The sequence below is a fragment of the Diadema antillarum genome, unplaced genomic scaffold, assembly GCF_040938485.1.
Source record: "Diadema antillarum isolate AM-2024a unplaced genomic scaffold, OU_Dant_1.0 seq00000581_RagTag, whole genome shotgun sequence".
Taxonomy (NCBI): Eukaryota; Metazoa; Echinodermata; class Echinoidea; order Diadematoida; family Diadematidae; genus Diadema; species Diadema antillarum.
In genome coordinates this window covers 691,246-713,090 of record NW_027271515.1, presented here as the reverse complement: position 1 = coordinate 713,090, position 21,845 = coordinate 691,246, and the positions used below count along the sequence as shown (strand labels likewise).

Genomic DNA, 21,845 nt, shown 5'->3' with positions numbered 1-21,845 from the left:
GGATAGTCTGGTGGTACTGTCGTTGTCCGGAAAGCATTAAATGATATGTTGGATTCCCGCTGGTGTCTTTTCCTGACAGGTTTGTTGAAAATGTAGATCAGCAAGTGCGATCATACAAAGTGCATTTGAACAGAGGGCAGAGAAATTGAAGACAAACTCCTAACTCGTATCTTCTCTACTTCTTTACCTCTCTTCTTATGATTTTTCTCGCTTCATTTAAAGCGCCGATTTAATTTGAAAGTACTAAAAACTGTCTTGTCCGTGTATGCTACCAAGAATATTATGTTATATATAAGCGGTGCATTGCTATTTTTAGATTGTGGTCTACTTACAGTGACATTAAGAACGGCTTATAAGATTCTTATAGAGACACTATAGATTTCACCAAATACTCATCACAACTTTTAATCGAAATTTCCGATTTGCTACCGTCTATTTCACTAATATTCCGCAATTCACTGAATTATGTTTGCGGCAATTTCCTCTTTAATAAAATGGGCTCTTTTGATAAAATGGCAAAAAAGAGCCCAGATCTCTATACGGAGCTACACGATCTGAATCAAGCAAGCCATATTGTGACATATTTTACGTCGGTATATAACCTAACGGTATAGCTGAACTGGTGTCAAAGAAAAGTTTCAACTGAAAGTTGTTGATTTTGTTTCTCATATCCTGATATCGGTAGCATGTTTGCCATTTTTCTGTAACCCAGCAATTTCTGTATACTTATCTATCAGAGTTATCACTCATTTATAGGGATTAGGGGTTTGTGAATTCCTTATTCTGGAAACAACGCAGAGTTCGTTACAACAAAACTCAATAAACAAAAGTAAAACGTACAATAATTTCAAATCAGAGGGAACTACCTGGGTTCATCCCACGGGACCGACACCCCAAGTCATACAACCCATGAGTTCAATGTAGTAAAAAGGTCAACGAGGCCACGAGTCTCACAGCTCATGACTTCGACACTATGCAAATAAGGCCCATGAGTTCGACACGAGGTAAAAACAGCCCATGAGACTCGACATTAATTTGTCGGTCTCGTGGACCTTGTTTGCTTAGTGTCGAATATTATGGGTAATGGGTTGTATGACTCATGGGCTGTATGACTTGTGGCCTGTATACCTCGTGGGCTGTGTGACTCATGGGCTGTGTGGCTCGTTGGCTGTGTGATTCATGGGTTGTATGACTCGTGGACTGTATGCTTCGTGGGTGTCGAATTCATGGCGTGCACCCTTGACATTATCCAAGGGCCCAAACTGCTCATTTTTTTCTCCTCGAGATATACCTCCATTTCGTCTTTTTTTCACATTTTTTCCCCAGGCTATTCCCATGCGGAGTTTGATTTTGATGCGATTTTCATCCCTAGTATTCCATCAAAGGCATGAAAGATTTCCTGTCAATACATACAATTAAAGCCTTTTTATGCATTTTTTTTTTTTTTTTTTTTTTGCAACTGAGGTCGAACATACTTTCGTTGTCAAGTGTGTTTTTTGAGCGCCGGGTAGATATGCGTAAGTTTGTGTTTTGTCCAATATAATCATCCCTAAGACACTTGGGGGTCGTATGATAGCACCCCCATACCTATAGTTCTGATCCAAATTCGTGACGCCAATTCCGTAAATCACGACGCTGTGTGAATACACCACAGAACACGACATGGTTGTGTAAAAAAAAAAAAGTTGTTGAATATCTGGAATTTAGAGTTCATCTTTTTTGAGACACCTGTCGCATAATACAGTCTCGAAAGTTATGAGAATTTAAAGGGATGGTATAGTATTGGTGGATATGAGGATTGGGCTTTTAACTTATTGTGAGATACCAAGAAATCACTTGTGAAATAGAAAGCATGCCATTCTAAGAGGATTCAAAGTTTATTTGATGAAAATAGGTTTTGGAATGGCTGAGACCTTAAAAAAAAAAAAAAAAAAAACAGAGTAAAGCAAAGTGATCGTAATTAAATGTGGATCCCATCCTGTATTAGGATTGCTCTGTTTTGGGTATCTCAACCATTTCAAAACCAATTTTCATCAAATAAACGTTGGATTCCTCTTGGAATTACATGCCCTTTCATATTTCATAAAAGGTTTCTCATCATCTCATCCAAAAATGTTAGAAAGTGGAAATTAGGTCTCAACCAAAACTATACGATCCCTTTAAAGGGATGGTACAGATTGGTGGAGACGAGAATTGGGCTTTTAACTTTTTGCGAGATACCAAAAAACAAAAACAAAACAAAAACAAAACAAACTTATGGTATAGTACAGAGCATACCATTTCAAGAGGAATTCAAAGTTTATTTGATGAAAATCGGGTTTGGAAGGACTGAAACATCCACAAATAAAGTAAAACAAACCGAGAGTAATAAACTGTGGGTCCCACACTTTATCAGAATCACTCTTTTTTGGATATCTCATTTCAAAACCAATTTTCATCAAATAAACGTTAGATTCCTCAAAGAATTACATACTCTTTTATATTTCATAAGAGTTTTCTCATTATCTCACTAAAAAAATGTTAGAAACCTGAAATTAGGTCTGAACCAAAACTATACGATCCCTTTAACCAAAAAAAAAAAAAAAAAAAAAAAAAAAAAAAACCGACACGGATTTAATGAAGTGGTATAAAAGTGTAATTTCAACGCGATCAGGCCATCAGTGACTTACCATGAGAAATTTGCGTCTGATTTCTCCGGTTGTAATACATCATTTTTTCCACGACAGGGTATTGTCAAGGGTTCCATTACCCGGACTCATCAACCGGTAACACTTTGATCTCCATCGAAATCATGCATATATTATTTTTGTTATCACTTCATCCATTCATCTCGCTATCAATCACTGGATCTGATGGTTCTCTCTGTCTGCATAATTTGGTTCCTTATCTCTCCGTTATACAATACGATATCTCTATACTAAGTAACTCATAATCAGCGCGATTTCCTACATCCCCATCTGCCTGCCTATTTTAGATATCATTTATGGTATGTTCTTTATATTTCTCTATTTCTTTCCTCCCATTTCATAATCAGAAATCTTTTTTAAAAGATATTTTTCTAAGTGAACACATTACTGCAGACAGATGCATTGATGTGAAAAAGACAGTCTATCAACATAATGCCCCAGTCACATATGAACACGGGTGCTCAAGGATTTACACGGTGATCCGGGGAGATCCGGGGACGTCCAGGGAGATCCGGGATTTTGGTATGACTGTACACACGGTATCAACACGGCAGTTACACGGAGAAGGCCGGAAGAGCGCGGCGTCTACACGGACAAACACGGCATCTACACGGATCAACACGGCAGCTATAGACGGATCAACACGGCATGTACTCGGCAGCCACATGGACCACCCCAGATTGCTCCGGGATGTGCTATGTGATCCGGGATGTGCTATGTGACTGGGGCATAATGCCCCAGTCACATAGACATCCCGGATCACCCCGGACCACCCCGGATCTGATCCGGGGAGAGATCCGTGTTGACGCCGGGAGGCCAACACATGCCTTACTCATTGATATTATGAACGGTGTATGTGCGCTCTCAACGCGTTATAAAAATGCGTCAAATATAAGATTATCACGGTAGTGCCAAGGAATTTAGAGAAAGAACATCAATTTTATAACTGACTTCCATTGAACTCATATCTCAGTAAATCCAGAATAAAAGAAGTAAATTTGAATAATCTTACTTTCATTGTTTTGCACAATATCAGAGACTAGCATTAACAGAATGAGAGACTAATCAACTCAGATTTTTCAAACAGTGAACATTGCAAAGTACTGTTTTGTTTGTTTGTTTGTTTTTTAGCCATTGTCAATATTTGATTTTCCAGGTATGTGCAGTGTTCTGACGAAAGGCCTGCTAAAAAAGTTATTCCATGATGAGGAGGATCCATATAATCGCCAGATCAGGCCGACCATTAACGAGACAACGGCCATTCACCTGAAGATGCAGTTATTCGTGGCTCGAATCCTGGAGCTGGTAAGAGAGTGGAGTATAAGGCTATATCTCATCATATTACCAGCATGCTCACATTTGAGCACAGTGTGGTAAGAATTAAATTCATGCGTGTCCTTGTTATGTCGGAATGTGTTACCGTTTTGCATCTGCATGCGTGTGTGTGTTTGTGTGTGTGTGTGTCCGTTAAGTGTGTTTGTGCGAGTTCTAATACCTGCGCCAGCGTTCAGGAGGCAACTGAATATTAAGTGTCTCACTGTTTTTGTCTGAAAAGTAGAGAATTATGTACTAAAGACCTTGACCCGCGACACTATTAAATCCTCTTTTTGTTCCATGTTTCTATAAGCATTTTTCATGAAGTTATCATTTGTTAGATTTCAAACGTTTTTGGTTCGTTTGTTTGTGTTTCAAAGCTTCAGTTTTCATTATATTTTCATCATAAATACTGGGTAATCAAGCAGTTTTAACGTCTGAAAGGACGTGATTTCAAGGCTGCCATAATAGTTGTTAAAGTATACGTAAATTCAACATGTCTTGATGTTAGAATGGGAGTGTGGCGCTTCTGAACTCACGCAGTGAAAATAATTTATGCATTTTTCAAGAATAATTGTTTATTGTCTCTATCTTCAACACGGAACATAATAGAGGGTTTCACTGGTTGACATTGGTAATTGATATACTAGTCGCATCTGCGCGCGCATACAACTTAATATTATGAACATTGATTGTAACAGTGTAGGAATGAAAAGAATGAAAAACGAAATTTGAAGAAACGTTGATGTTATTTTAGTCTAAATTTGGGATAGTGTTGTCCTTGACAGTTACTTCCTTGATGTTGACGGCCATCACCGGCGTTCATCGTCGGTCTTTTGAAATTGAGGGTACTTAATGAATGCCTATACTTCCCTTTAAATATCGTCAAAAGTACAGATGTAATTTTCGCGATTAAGCGACGCTTAATGCGAAAGCAATTACTGTCAGGCCTATTACTTTCAGGCCTACGGTTTTCTTATCTGAGAACTAATTTTAAGCCGAGGCAGCATGCATGGCATTACAGGTAACTGTGTGGTTAGTAGTCCAAGCCAAAGTCAATTTAACAATCATCAATTAGGGGCCTGTTCCGCTCAACAAAAAAAAAAGGAATGTTCTCAAACTGGTCAGAGTGAACGCGGGATACAAAGAGCGACAATGTAACTCAAATAATGGTATATACGGGTAACTTAACTCTATATTACAAACTTTGTATTACCATTAGCGATGGTGGGTGAAAGCAATTACTGCGTACTTACACGCAGTGTGGCTTGTTGCTACCTCCGAGCAATGAGTGACGGATGTGGGTCTCACTGCATTAACATTTCCATTTTGTGTAATTAATGAAATGATAACCTGTAATATGACATGGAGTCCTATCTCTCCTCGCAGTCTCTTCTTAATGCTTGGGGGCATTTCATGAAGCGTTTTTTTTCCCCCGAGAAATGAACTTTGTCGGACAAATTTGCTCTCAGCCAATCAGATGCAAGGATTCCAGTAGCTTATAGCAGTTTGTCAAAGATATCTGACAAAGCACTTCATGAAATGCCCCCCCCCCCCCTAAAGCTTGCATAGATATTATTTAACAGACAGCTGCGAAGGGGACAATCTGTCAAAACATGAGTCGGATTCCAGACCCCTCCCCCAGTTTTTATAGGAATGGATACTAAAAACACTCTTCCTGCATTGACCCGTTTGCCAGATGATAATCATTGATAGAGATGGGTATTTGCATTGGAAATGGTGTAACAATCTCAACGACGCCACCTCCCACACCAGATCTTCTCGAAAAGAAAGTAGCCATTTTAACGCATATCGTCACTAATTGGTAATCGTTACCAATGATTTAAAAAAACAAACAAGCGGATAATAGCTGTTAAGATGGTTACAACAGACGCTTTCTTTTCCCTAATTTAACCATCAAATCCTGGGGGATTATCATCTAATTGATATCATTTGAAAAAATGGTTCCCCTAATTTCTCTGCAAATCTTATACTTGAGAAAGGCTAGACGGAACTACATTGCTTAAATCTGTACAAAAGCAGAATGAAAACTTACATAATGTGCGAATATTAGAGAGAACGGGAACTTTCAGCTCCAAATCAGTCACAGTTAACACTTTTTGAAAGTTCTGCAATTGATACGTAATCATATTTGGTACGTAATCATATTTCATTATTGTGAACCCTGACGAACTCAAATGAAAGATTGTATTACATTCCCTAAAACTAAACCTGAAAATGAATGTTGGAATATTAATTGCCAAATCCATACTTTAGATCATGTATTACTTTTTGTTGGATGGAAATAAAGTATAATTGAATTGAATGAAAAGATAGAGCACCAACACAGAAATGTTTGTTTGTTTGTTTGTTTGTTTGTTTGTTTGTGGGGGGTGCTGGATGGGCTGGTATCCAAACTCCGCTAGCCAAATATTGATATGTTTCTTAATACCACATTTTCTCTTCAATTTCTGTCTTATTTCTTTTGCTACAGAATGAAAGGTTTCAACTTCTGAAGGCCAATGTTTGGTTAACATTCGTAAGTATATATTTTTTTCTTAATGAATTAACAAAAAATTCATATTGCTTTGATGATGTGTTCCATTAATTTAACACGTTTGTTCAGTCATTAACCTTATTTCCCACATCCTTACATTATTAATTATGATCTTGACCGCCAAACAATCTCCCGAACCCTCTATCGTTGCACTGAATAACAACATTTCTATATATAACCAATTTCTTGATTTGATTTATTTCCGCATTCAATCAGACACACACACACACACAGAAATGAATGCAAATTTCAAAAGCACAAAGACAAAGAATATCAAGTGCAGTGAAATAAAACGATAACAGTACACAAATTATAGATACACGATGTCATAAGCAATTGCATTGAGCAGTATACATACACAGAAACATAAAATAGAACATACAGTATTATCTTCAGTAAATAACAGAGATAATTGAATGAAGGAGACCGCCATCGTATAGGCGATTAAGTTCGATATGGATGGGGCCTCATAACTCCAGGTAAATCTATACTCCAGGTAAATCTGTACAGGTTCAGAGTATAACTGCATTATAGGCGTGCATTCTAATGAACAACCATCATTAACTATATACCTTTATCTTATCTCTTTAATTATCAAGGTACCGAATGACACCCATACGTCTTACTTATCTCTAAACCAGAACTTGTAAATCCGATTACATTTTACATTAAGTCGATGACATCTTTTAAGGAATGGTATAGTATTGGTTGAGGTTAGAATTCAGCTTCAAACTTTTTGCAAGATACTTAGAAACCACTTTATGAAATATTAAAAAGCATATACAAAAGAGTACAATGGCTGAGATATCAATAAAACAAAGGAAAACAAAGCGATCCTAATAAGAGGTGGGTCCCACCTTTTGTTAGGCTCACTTTATTTTGGATATCTCAGCAATATCAAAACCAATTTTCACCAAATACAATTTGAAATCATCTTTCATATTTCATAATAGGTTTCTCAAAAAATCGTCATCAAAAAACGTTGGAAACCTCAAGTGCCATCCCAATCGAAACTGTACCATCCCTTTAAGAGAGAGCATAGTGGAGTTGAGTGTCTATTTCTTCTTTCGAAATCAACAGAAAAAATCAGATGCTAAAGTTGTCTTACATTATGTTTTTATAAGATGGGCTTTAGAATCTTTCCAGTCTGATTGGTCAATTATCATGTATTGGTTTTTACTGATCCACACTGAGCCATGCGTCCGGTAAAATCCGAACGCGTGGCTCAAGCCTTGTACAGTGTTGTGTTGTCATAGGTGAACCGGACGCATGATGGAGAAAAGGGTTGAATTTCATGAATTTACGGGCCCATTTTATAAAACGAATGATGGACAGGTCTGTTTCGTGGATCGGTGAGAATTGGATGCTCTCGTTAAACTTTGGAACAATCTGAAACGCACTCGCTTCATGCACTCGTGGGCTTAAACAGTTCCGAAGTCAAACTCACGCATCCAATTCTCACTTATCCATACCACTCTGTTCTCTGCATCATTAAATTTTGTATAATATAGGTTTTCCTGGCCAATTTCGCACTGCTTTCAATCCAATTCCTTATTGCTGAATTCACTTTAGCAAAATTTAGCGTAGATGACATGTTCGGTATTTCAATTTTATGATCTCTTCATTCAAATTCATTTTGGAGCATTCAAATTAGGCCTACCTCTAACCTCATTCTAATTAACACTTTTCAACTGAAATTCATAAGACAAGCACCATTTCACTATTCGTTCATTCAATTTAGAATGATATAGTCACGTGATCACGTACTAGTATATGCTTCCCTCCTTCGCTCATTCAAATACATTTTGGGGCATCCATTTTCACATGTTCTGCAATCAATACTTTCAGCAGACATGTTTATGCTTTAGTTCTTTCTTTATTTTCTTTCATCATAGTTATTGTCTTGTAAGTATCATAACATTTAATTTCGTATTCATTTTAGAGATTTTGGCAACCGTTTTTTTTTCTTCTAATGTGCTTATTGAGTCTCCCAGTCCGAAGATAGTGCAAGTGGTCATAACGTATCTGGCCATTGAGCGCTTTATTCCGAGTGTGTCGGCCAGTTCTAGGAAGTCAAGGTTATGATCCTCAAATATTTCTGTAATTCTTTCTCTGTCTTCTTGAGATATACGTCTGTAACTTGTGCTGTCATGACTGTAAGAGGACGAAATTAATCTGTATAGTACTGGTACATGTAGACCTACAATGACATGACAAGAAAAGGGGCGTTACAGAACAACCAACTCGAGTTATATAGGGTCAAAAATATGATATATATATACTTTGACTGAATGCTTAACAGTACGTAGGTGAAAAAAAAGTCACATAGAAATGCATGTTTAAATGTTCCCACCATTTCAACAAAAAAAGAGAAGAAGAGAGAAATAGCATGACGTGAATTTGAATGAATGTGCTTGGAATTTGACTGCCCATTCGCGAAATTGAATGACTCAAATACCCTTTGCGGCAAGTGATGGCGAATTTGTATGAACGTATAGAGTACCAGCCAATTTGAATACCCGTTTTACGAATTCGAAAGCCACATGTACGAATTTCATTGATCGAAACGCTTTAATTGAACGCACGAGTTGCAATTTTGAAAGACAGACTGTGCGATAACGAGAGTTTTAGCTAAATTTATTTATTTCAGCTACTCTCTATCTTGCAGATCGATGATGATTTAATTTGATTTGATTTATTCACAAAATGCATATACATACATTATTCACAAATATGCACATAGTTTGTACATGAAACATATTACACATTTTGTCTGGATCGTCATAAGCTATGAAAAGCTTGACTGGGACGTCCACTATGGATAACGTACACATATTATGTACATAAACATCATTTAAAAAAAATGTATAATGCGCGTTCAATTCAAATTGAATGAACCTTCTATCAAATGGACTGACAAAAGTGCGAAATTGCGAAAACCTATATCATTCGGATATCGGACTTCAGTTTGCATGCGTGGGCGCATAGCTCGTTGAAGCAAATCAAACGTTGAATTACATATTTCTCGTGGCACAATGGATGACACCAGGTATTAAATCAACGGTAATGAAAAGACAAAAAGCCTTCGAAAGAAAAGATGACCAAAAAAAAAAAGAAAATGGCGCACCATTCGGAACGAAATCCAGTGAGAAATCGCAGCTGCCAAAGCCAATTATTACTCGAAAAGAGTTCTACATCTCAAACATTGTAGTCCATCAGCCTGGTTTCAACACTTCGGAAAAAAAATCACGTCTGGGCAAAGAACATCACCCTTGACCCAAATTGAGAACATTGGACCAACAGATTATAAGTCAACTGCAAACAGAATTAACACACAGTTCGTCAATGTCGCTTCCGACACCCCGCCGCCTAACACTCTTAGCCTCCACCAGCATTCCTTCCCTCTCGAGAGCCCTGCCCTCTTGTACAACCAGGGGAAGTTTCCCGCGAGCTCAAGCGCATCACGTATAGGATACTACCCCAAGACCTGATGGGAGTCCCGCTCGTTTGGTGAGGGAATTCGCATTAGAACTCTCGCAGACATATTTAGTGCCTCTTTTCAACAAGCAAATGTCCCAGAACGACATAATAGCTGTATATGAATGTTTGTTCTTTTGTGTGCATTTACAATATTGGTTAGATCATTGAAAGTTATCGCACGTTTCTTTCATACCATAAATTGTTAACAACTGAACTAAAACTTTTCACATCACATTCACTAACATAAGAGACTGTCAGTATATTCAAGATGCCCTTTGATGAACGGCTTCAGGATTTATTTTTCGTTTGTTTCATTTTGTTCAAGGATTGGGTAGATGAATTCCTAACATGGAACCCGGAAGAATACGAAGGAGTGGAGAACATCAAAATCTCCTCGGATTTCATCTGGCTCCCGGACATTGTGCTCTATAACAAGTAAGACGAAAGAGATTACTGCACGCTAATTCGTTATCAGGGCAAAACAGTGTGGAATTCTCCTATCGTCGCGTGATTATCGATGCCTGCTTTTATCACATTCGCGATCACTTAACATATCAATATCAAGCACACGCACACACACACACACACACACACGCACACACTTTGTCTTTCTCGCGTCCATTTGCGCTTCGTTGCACCCGCACTCAGCCAATTTAATTTCAATCAGAAAGGATGTGAGCTGTTTTAGTCTGGGTGCCAGAGGCTGAACCTTGTTTTACCGTCCACCCAATGTTTTTTGATGGTTTTAACCTATTTTGGGGGTGCTGAATCCGAATCTGGATGATGCAACTCTTGCATCCTTGACGGTTTTGAGATATTCAAGATGGCCGCCAATATGGACGCCCAAACTGGAAATTCCCATGTATTTCCTTCTAAATGGTGTGAAATTGAAAATAATTGATGATTCTACCCTATTTCGAGGGTGCTGAATACGAATATGGATGATGCAACTCTTGCATCCATGAAGTTCTTGAGATATTCAAGATGGCCGCCATAATGGCCGCCAATTAAAACCAGAAATTTCCATGTATTTCCTTCTAAATGGTAAGAAAATGAAAACAATTCATGGTTTTACCCTATTTCGAGGGTGCTGAATCCGACTCTGCATGGATGATGCAACTCTTGCATCCTTGAGGATTTTGAGATATTCAAGATGGCCGCCAAAATGGCCGCCAGTTAGAACTGGAAATTCCCACGTATTTCCTTCTAAATGGTGTGAAATTCAAAATAGTTGATGATTCTACCCTATTTCGAGGGTGCTGAATCCGAATATGGATGATGCAACTCTTGCATCCATGAAGTTTTTGAGATATTCAAGATGGCCGCCAAAATGGCCGCCAATTAAAACCAGAAATTCCCATATATTTCCTTCTAAATGGTGAGAAATTGAAAACAATTGATGGTTCCACCCTAACTCGAGGGTGCTGAATCCGAATCTGGATGATGCAACTTCCTGCATTGTTGAAGATTTTGAGATATCAAAGATGGCCGTTAAAATGGTCGTCCAAAACGGAAGTTCCCATGTATTTCCTTCTAAATGGTGACAATCTGAAAGCAATTGGTGATTTTTATCTTATTTTGAGTGTGCTGAATCCGAAGCTGCAGGATACAACTTTTGCATCCTTAACGGTTTAGAGATGGTAAAGATGGTCGCCAAAAATGACCGTCGAAAACAGAAATTCATAGGTAGACCCCCTATTTCCTTCTAAATGGTGTAAAATATAAAACAGTTGATGGTTTTACCCTATTTTGAGTTTGCTGAATTTGAAGCTCCAGGATACAGCTCTTGCTTCCTTGAGGGTTTCGAGATAGTAAAGGTGGCCGCCAGAATGACCCCCAAATGGCCGTCAAAAACGAAATTTTCCATGTAAGCCCTATATTACCTTCTAAATGGTGTAAAATTGAAAACAATTGGCGGTTTTACTCTATTTTGAGGATACTGAATCCGAACCTGGTTGATGCAACTTTCGTGTTCTTTTTTAGGGTTTTGAGATGACCAAGATGACCACCAAAATAACTGTCAAAAATTGGAAAATTTTAGACCCTATTCAGCACCGTGACCCTCGAAACTTGGTTGTTTAAATTTGTCCATTCTTTAGGGTTTTTAGACGTCCAAGATGACAGCCAAAATAAGTGGCAGAAATTCCAATGTTAATATATTTTTTCTTAATGGTGAAAATTCTAAAATAAATTGATGGTTTTACCCTATTTCTAGGGTGCTGAAGGTCTTTGAAGGTTTGGAGACATCTATAAATGTCCTGTATAAGCGGAAACTCCTTAACATTTTCTTATACTTAAATGGTGAAGTAGTGTGCTCTAACGCGAAGCGGGGGATTAAACCCAGGGTGAAAAGCAATAATTCGTATTCTCACATTCAACTCAGTTGAGCGGATTTGTCAAATCAGCCAAAAGTTTTTGGCATCCAAAATGACTGTCACAATGATATTGTAATATACTGAGATATTCCGATATGTCTCAAACGGAACTTTAACACGTATTTGAAAAAAAGTGATATTGACATCATACTGAAACGTAGAAACACGAAGATACGACTGAAAATTCCTTTGTGCATTATTGTTATAAAATAATGCTTGTGGTCGCCAACATGGCTTTACAGATGTGAAGTTAATCCTTTTCGGCTATCAATAGAGTAAAAGTAAATTATAGCATGCTGGTATTTGGTGTTGAAACTTGTCTTGTATTCTGACGGGTCTCGCCTCGTACGTTTGTGAAACTTGTCTCATATTCTGATTACGTCATTGGGAATGGTTGCATCCATGACCACTATAGTAGATATCAATAAGGGTAATTTCAAAAGCACTCTGCGCGATTATGATATTCGTAAGTACTGGATTATCAACTATTACCTTACATGTTGTCGTTTGGTTTTTTATTCAGTTTTTTTTTTAACAGCGCGTTACGTGTGATTTGTCCATCCCCTCTGGTGTGTTTGTAATATATATATATATATATATATATATAGTATATATATATATTCAATTCAATTCAGTTGAATTGAATTGAAAAATTGAAATATATATATAATGTTACATCATATTGCCAAAAAAAAATGAAGCATAACTATAAAATGTCCAACTCGTGTCTCCAACAATGTCATCAAGACCACCAATATAAACCAATTAACCAATTTGAGTGTTCATGGATGAAGAGATTTGAACTGCTCAGGTAATGTTGGGTAATTTCAGTAAACTTCTCTACATCACTATCACAATATGATTTAGATAAACCGCTGACACTTGTATCTTACCAACTCAAAGATATCCGGTAGAGCTGGTTTCACTATATTATACAGCAAGTTCAAACTGTGCCATTGATGAAAACCTGAAATCTTTCAGTCAAAAATAAGATAGGGTAAAACCATCAATTGTTATCAATTTCTCACCATTTATAAGAAGGAAATACATAAGAATTTCCGTTTTGGCGGCCATTTTGGCAGCCATCTTGAATATCTCAAGGTGAATCATCCAGATTCGGATTCAGCATCCTCGAAATAGGGTAAACCATCAATTGTTTTCTATTTCCCATCATTTAAAAGCTAAATCATAAGAATTTCCGGTTTTAATTGGTGGCAATTTTGGCGGCCATTTTGGCGGCCATTTTGAATATCTCAATACTCTCAAGGATGCAAGGGTTGCATCATCCAGATTCGGATTCAGCACCCTTGAAATAGGGTAGAACCATCAATTGTTTTCAATTTTTCACCATTTAGAAGGAAATACATGGGAATTTCCGGTTTTGGCGGCCATTTTGGCGGCCATCTTGAATATCTCACAACCCTCAAGGATGCAGGAGTTGCATCATCCTGATTCGGATTCAGCACCACCGAGCTAGGGTAAAACCATTAATTGTTTTCAATTTCTCACCATTTAGAAGGAAATATATAGGAATTTCCGGTTTTGGCGGCCATTTTGGCGGCCATCTTGAATATCTCAAAATCTTCAAGGATGCAACAGTTGCATCATCCAGATTCGGACTCGGAACTCTCGAAATAGGGTAAAACCATCAATTGTTTTCAATTTCTCACCATCAAGAAGGAAATACATGGGAATTTCCGGTTTGGGCGGCCATTTTGGCGGCCATCTTCAATATCTCAAAACCCTCAGGGATGCAAGAGTTGCATCATCCAGATTCGGATTCAGCACCCCCGAAATAGGGTAGAACTATTGAAAAACATTGGGTGGACGGTAAAACAAGGTTAGGCCCAAAAAGTGGCTTTGGCACCCAGACTATTTGATGGTGTTGGTATAGATGGTTTGCTCCGCCAACAACCACCATCATTCAAACTCTCTCATCTGTTTTCATGTTCTCCAGTAAGTTATTGCAGTGGGTTCTTACAAAGGCTTATTGATTTTATTGACTTATCTATTTATTCATTTATTCATTTATTTTATACATTCAGTCAGTCAGTCAGTCAGTCAGTCATTTATATTCTTTTCACAGGGTATAGCCCCATATTCCAGTGGTTTATACACTGTTATTCTTGGGGGTGCACGTTACGTTACGAGACCGACATTCACGAGTCATACAGCCACGAGTCATAGAGCTCACGAGTCATACGGCCCATGAGTTTGACACAAGGCCCACGAGACCGACACATTAAGCCCCGTGTTGTATCTGTAACTCGTGGGATGTTTTTACCTAGTGTCGAACTCATGGGCTGTATGACTCGTGAACTGTATGACTCATGGACCTCTTTTCAATGTCAAACTCGTGGGTGTCGGTCTTTTATTGTGGGATGACCCCTTCTTGGGGGCCCTCCAACATAATTACAAAGTACTTGAAATAACAACTAATTCAAAATACATGAGCTGTTTCTGACTCTTTACCCTATAATCTTGGAAAACAGCTCATAATCCTCAGAAATAGATACTAATGTCTTATACGGTGACCCTCTACCGTTTCATTCTTTTCCATGGATTTCCCATGGAGAGTGTTCTTGAAAACAGTGAAAATGAATCACCTTTCGGCTTGACCACTTACCTGTCACTCCTGAGGATACAAAAGAAAATTTCCCCTGATCATTTACATCTTTCAACATAATTTGGTAATATGCTGTGAGTGCTGCATGTGTTATTACGCACTACTAACATTTTTCATGTTTTCCTCTTGATTTTGACCTATGTATAGAAACAAGCTCGTGCCTTTTACACTACTATTCAGGCTTGGCTAAAACTTTATAGAAAATATATCATTACCTCGCGTAAAAAACTCCGGGATCAAAATCAGATGGAAATTAAGGAAGTTACAAAATTGTGAAATTTCACTAATTACTTTCACGAAATAGTTCTTTAACAGTTAATAGGAATATGCTCGTGGTTGAAAATGGCATTGTCTCACAATAACTTTTCGTAATAGTTTGTGCATAAAATCTTGAAATTTTCAGTTTCCTTGTTCATGATTACCCAATTATTCCATATTCTCATGTCCTAAAACAATGTCTGCATGATTAATCATTATTTTGAAGTCATTCAGCCAGGAATAGTGTTTTACGTTTTAATAGCAGAATAATTGAATGGTCGTCAGTTTTTTCAGTCCACGACCACTGGAAAATTTTGAGTTGATGACTTGGTGTCATCAGCTCACGCACTTCCATATTCAAATCAACTGTTCAAGAACTGTTTTGTAAACTTAGCGAAACTTTAAAATTCAATAACTTCCCTAAATTTTGTCCAATTTTTATAACATTTTCACCGCTGTGTTCGTAAAATTTATTTCCAACTATAATATTAACTGGTTTTGCGTTCCCGTTTTAAAGGACAAGTTCACCTTCATAAACATAAGGATTGAGAAAATGCAACAATATTAGTAGAACACATCAGTGAAAGTTTGAGGAAAATTGGACAATCGATGCAAAAGTTATGAATTTTTACAATTTTTGTGTTGGAACCGCTGGATGAGGAGACTACTACAGCTTGTGAGTCATATGCGTACAACAGTATAAAGAAAATGTAAAAGAAAATTCAACATATTTTCACTTTTTTCGCATAATAATAGAGCACTTGATTTGCCTCTTTCTAAAGGCAGGGGGAATAATATTACCCATAACATTTGTCGGTAACGAGTCAGGGGAATGTGTACTTTTTTCAATAGATGGAATTTTGTGAAATTCTCTTTATATTTTCCTTATATTGTTGTACGCATGTGACATCTAAGTTATTCATACACTGCAGTAGTCTTCTCATCCAGCGGGTACTGCACAAAAACTTCAAAAATTCATAACTTTTGAACGGATTGTCTGATTTTCCTCAAACTTTCAATGATGTGTTCTACTAATATTGCTACATTCTCTCAATCCTTATGTTTATGAAGGTGAACTTGTCCTTTAAAGAATGGCAGTGATGTATATTGTATGTAAATGAAACCAAATTTCGATTCTACCGTAATACATTACTGAATGGTGGAGACTACACAAGATACGCATTTATTGTCATTAATGGAGTATTGTCCCACCTTTGTTTTCATCAGTGCAGGCACGGGATATGAACCCTACCTTCAGAACAAGCTGGTGAAGATCTATCACACGGGTCACGTGAATTGGGCTTTTCCTCATATCATCAGAGCCAGTTGTGACTTGAACATCGCCAACTTTCCTTTCGACACCCAACAGTGTGATCTCAAGTTCGGCCCTTGGCAGCACGATTGCACGGAACTCGTCATGGAAGGAGCCGGTGAGATGAGACGGGGTCGTGGTATATGATGGGTGTGGTTTGGGATGAGGGCTGGTGGTTTCTCCTCCTTTCCCATCCATCGCTATGCAGTGTCACCACCAAATTACATACTCTGGAAGACCCTTGAAAGACATTAATTATTAATGAATGTACATTCTTGGCTGCGTGAATAAGATTTTGCGTACTGAGAAACACGAATTTGAAACATGGTTTGAAAGAGGAGCGTTTATAAGGGTTTATCCAGAGTTTTTGGCTCGCTCGGACTGTGAGATTGCACATCTCATTATGCGCAGCTTTTCCCTTCGCAATTCGATTGGTCAAACAGGGCGCTTGCAATATACGACGTTACATAAACCATGTTTCAAATCTCGGTTGTTTTTATAAGACTTTCAAAACTTTATTTCCAGTGAAACACGGTTTTGAATCACACCTCCACAGTGCATTTCAAAGCCGTGTTTCAAAATCGTGTTTGTAATCACGACTACCGTTTTAAACCGTAAAACACGATTTTATAAACCATGTTCTACATTGAAAAGTTTGCTTTAAACGCAACCGAGAACCGTAATCACAGAACTCTAACCCAGTTCCGTCATTGTCCGTAATACATTGTAGGGCCTACTGGTCCCATTTTCACGGCACACGAGTAACATAGAATCACACATAGTCAAAATAAATCCCTAGTTTCTCGTGTTTGACTAGGGCATTTTGAATTTTTGATTGTGAACAAATCGTAACGTCCTTTGCAACAGAATACAGCTCAGTAAATAACGCATTGATTTGACACAACAACGTTCAGCTTGTGTACAAACTGTGTATGTTACACAAATTAATAATATGCTTCACTTTTCGTAGGTTCAGTGGTAATATTGACCTAATTTCATAAAAGTATGGGGCTCATAATTCTAGCAAAATATTCCCTGGTTCCTGATATGAAGGAGACGAGACGGTGTTTCGGAGCGACGGGGAATGGGACATGGTTGGCCTTGCTATTCAAACAAACCAATTCAACTACCCAGACGACCCGGGCGTTCGGTACTATGACGTCACGTTTACCATCAAGATCAGAAGGTAAGTGTTGGGGAAAGTTCACGTTGGTAAAACATCTCTGCAGTTAACGTCTAGGAGTAATGTTACTCAATTGAGTAACACTTTCGCTCCAATTCAAACCCATGTGCACTTTGGGTGACGAAACGGTAATGCCTATAAATACCCGCGTGACCTTCACTCTAATACAGTATAGTTCCGCTGTATCCAAACATAATTTTTGATCTTTGAGACATGAGAAAACTGTTACTACTTTTTTTCTCAAGAAAAGACGTCCTAAATACAAGCAAGCAAGCAAACAAACAAATTATAACTATATTGAAAAACAAATTGTTTGGCGCACGTTGGATACGGACAAACTTTACGTGTTTTTTTTAAACCCTCCTTTATCAAAGCATTGAAAATTAACATTGGTGACAGTTTGAGATATTGACATTGGTGTCAATCTTTACTTTTCTTACCATAGCACTATTCTACCACGTCGTGGTCGTCCTGCATGGTATTTTCAAGTATTTATCATCTCTTCCATAAGGCTAAATCATGAACGTACGTTCGACCACGGAGGTAGCCCACCTCCCTGGTTCGACTATAACCCCTTCTCAATGAGGAGAATTCCAGCTGCATGGCTGTCTCTTACCGAGGTATATTGTATTTAATCGAACGGCATGTTATTGTGTTCTGCGAGCGAATATTACGTAGTACGCACCTGTGTAGGAAAATGAGCGTCATAACAGACACATATTAAAAGTATAGCATTTCCCGCCGTTCCTGTAGGTCCTATGCGCCGCACACACGATGAACTTGTGATTGATTTTACCATGCAGGAGGTCCATGCACTATGTGTTTAACCTGCTGTTGCCGTGTATCCTGATAGCTTCCATCACACTCTTGGGATTCCTCCTCCCTGTAGACTCGGGGGAGAAAGTCTCACTTGGAGTCACCGTCCTTCTCTCGCTCACCGTCTTCTTGCTTCTCATCGCAGAGTCAATGCCGCCCTCTAGCGTTGTACCCATTATAGGTATGTTTTCATACATACATCCATCCATACATACATACAATTTCTATAGCGCCATTTTCCCATTGTGATTAGATGCTAAAGGCGCTTTACACCAAAGCAAAAAGACTGAAAATACATTCACGGTTCGTGTAGGTTCGTTAATCGGAAATTGAGACAGGGTTCGTTATTTCTAGAAGTTTCGGTAATCTGAAAATGAATTGATTTTTATTTATTATTATTATTCCGAAGGTTCCTTAATCCGGAAACGAAATCAGGTTCGTTACTCTTTACCTTCTATTCAGAATAACGAGTCTTCTGACTAACTCGACAAAATATTCTGAATAACAAACCCTTTTTCATTTTCGGATTAGCGAACATCTAGGTATATGAAATTTGTTTTCCTGAATAACGATAGGCTTACTGATTTCATTTTCGGATTAACGAGCCTTCGAAATAACCGTGCTTCACCCGTTCTTACACTGTATCAGTGTTTCCTAGTCACCTAAATGATTCACAAAAACACTTTGTATTATTTTCAAGATACATAAGGAACGTAAAGGTTTTAATCAGATTGTAATAAGTCTATACTGGTAGGTTACACTCAATCGTCATACTGACATAAAAAGGCAAAAACGATATCCATACTATACTGCATAGGTTAAACTGCTGCTACTTTTGATTTTACTGCGATCCTAGACTGACAATACACGTGTTGTGTATCCTATAACTCTGTGCCAATACTATCGGTAGGGTCTCAGCCTTATGCCACTATTTCCTCAAGCCATTTGAGTGGTGTATCCATCTCGTTGCTTTTTTACCCCTTCCAAGGTCATTACTACATCTCCACAATGGCCCTGGTGTCATTCTCCCTCTTATTAACCGTTACCGTCCTAAACCTCCACCACCGAGGACCCTACTGCAACCGAGCCCCAAGGTGGCTAAGGGTTTTCGTCCTCGGTACCCTGGCCAGGTTTCTGCGACTGCAGCCTGCGGAGCTCCGGCAACGAAAACACGAACTGGACAGAAAGAGCAGCCAGATAGCAACAGTGAATGATAAACTAGGTGAACTGCCGTGTATATAAGGTTTGTTAATCCGAAAATGAAAAGAAGGTGCGATAAAACGAACCTTCGGAAAAACGCAACCTTCGGAATAACGAACTTTCGGAATGACGAACCTTCGAAATAACGAATCTTCGGAACGACGAACCTTCGACATAACGATTTTAAAGCTTTGACTTAAAGGGGAAAATCCAGTCCAAATATAAGTTAGTATGATAAGAAAGAGTAAAATATTACGAGTTTAACGGTAAAGTTTTGATGGAAATCGGATGAAAAATAAGGAAGTCATGACATTTTGAAGTTTTGTTAATATTTGAGGAAACAGTTCTTGAACGGTCAATATGAATATGCCAATGGAAGTGAGCCTGTCATCCCCTCACAATTTGCCATATTATAGTTTCTACATTAAATTCAGAAATGTTGGCTTTTTCATTCAAACGCAATTATGCCCGAGGCTCAAATCCTGATATATCTAACTGATCACTATTCTGAAGTTATTCAACGAGGAATAACATCAAGTTTCAGACTTTAGTGACAGAAAAATTGAATTTTCGTCATTTTTGTACGCAATCAATGAAAAATTGTGAGGTTATAACATGGTCAGCTCACTCATTTGCCTATTCATATTCACTGTATGAGAACTGTTTTGCGGAAATTAGCAAAACTTCCAAACTTCAAAATTTCATAACTTCTTTATTTTTCACCTGATTTCGATCAAAATTATGCCATTGAACTCGAAAGATTATACTCTTTTTTTTTAATCAGACTAACTTATTTTTGGACTGGATTTCCTCTTTAACTACATAAAAGATTGAAGAGAGAAAATGTGACTATGGTTAATTGTGATGAAACTACGTGGCTAAGGTATTCAGTTTTACCTCTTGTGAATGCACAAGAGGCTTCCTCCAAACTCTTTGATCCCATGTATTTCTCCTCATTTTTCTTAATGATTTAAGACCCCCCCCCCCTACGTTTATTATTATTATTTTTTTTTTTTGTAATGGAAGCAGGGAATATGCTGCTGACTAAAGAGCTAAGTCGAATGGAATGATTGAAGTTTTGAATTCCTTTATATGACTGTGTTTGCTACATAATTCAAACATTGCTGTTTTGAGAAAATATGTAAAGCTTTCGAATTCCATCAGTTTGTCATCTCAATACTAATGTGATTAAACCTCCAGCACTTTGTTTGGTTGTTTGGTTTTATTGATACTTTATTTACTTGAGTCAACTGAAATATGGGGTTGAATGATACAGATAACGAGATGTCAAAACCCGTCATGATAGAAAAGAAGATGTATGCTAAGTACATGTATAGCCTTCTTTCCATCTCCCTGTCAGAACGATGATTTGTTTGTTTATTGTTTGTGTGTTTGCTTGTTTTTTCATGCACCTGTTCGCAGATCATTTGGATGAGGGAAGGTCGTCGGTTAACAAAACAACGGAACCAAATAGAATATCCAGCGGGAATAAAAGCAGGGACGGGAGCAGTGAACGCAAAGAGGACGTTGTTGCGCTAATGCTACGGCTTGTCGGTCACGTGCGCTACATACGTGAACGTTACCAAGACGTCACGGAATCGGAGGATGTTCAGAACGAGTGGAAGCAGATAGCGCTAGTGGTCGATCGCGTCTTCGCCGTTTTCTACGTCATCGGCATGATCTGTACCGTCACAATTCTATTCTTCAACTTGGCCTGATCAAACAAGGTCGTTAAAATTACCCCAAAATAATTTTTTTAATATATATACAACTCTGACTGATTCTACAGTCTGTGCGGCGGCAAAGGCTCTTTACATACTAGCTCACACACCTTTCCACTGGTAATCAGGCTTAATGACTGGTGTAAAGTTTTACACGATAACAGTTATGTCCAGTATACCTAGTAAGTGGCTAAAGAAAGAATTTCTTTGTTTATGAACTAACTGAACAGATCGAGGTTTTGTCGTTTGCGTTACAAGTTGATGGACAAAAGTAGTGCATTATTTTTGGTGTCATTTGGAATTGATTTCAGATAAA

At 38.1% G+C, this 21,845-nt stretch overlaps 1 protein-coding gene across 1 annotated transcript in view; it reads left to right on the top strand.

The window, feature by feature from the left end:
• LOC139735474 (neuronal acetylcholine receptor subunit beta-2-like) overlaps positions 1-21,526 on the top strand; it is a 29,492-nt gene extending 7,966 nt beyond the window's left edge. Inside the window, exons 3-10 of the mRNA XM_071646230.1 lie at positions 3,854-3,992; positions 6,496-6,540; positions 10,364-10,473; positions 16,525-16,727; positions 17,663-17,795; positions 18,596-18,789; positions 19,597-19,830; positions 21,231-21,526. Of these exons, the coding sequence (XP_071502331.1) occupies positions 3,854-3,992; positions 6,496-6,540; positions 10,364-10,473; positions 16,525-16,727; positions 17,663-17,795; positions 18,596-18,789; positions 19,597-19,830; positions 21,231-21,526 (1,354 nt within the window). The remainder of the gene's footprint in view (positions 1-3,853; positions 3,993-6,495; positions 6,541-10,363; positions 10,474-16,524; positions 16,728-17,662; positions 17,796-18,595; positions 18,790-19,596; positions 19,831-21,230) is intronic.
• Positions 21,527-21,845: the final 319 nt, after the last annotated feature.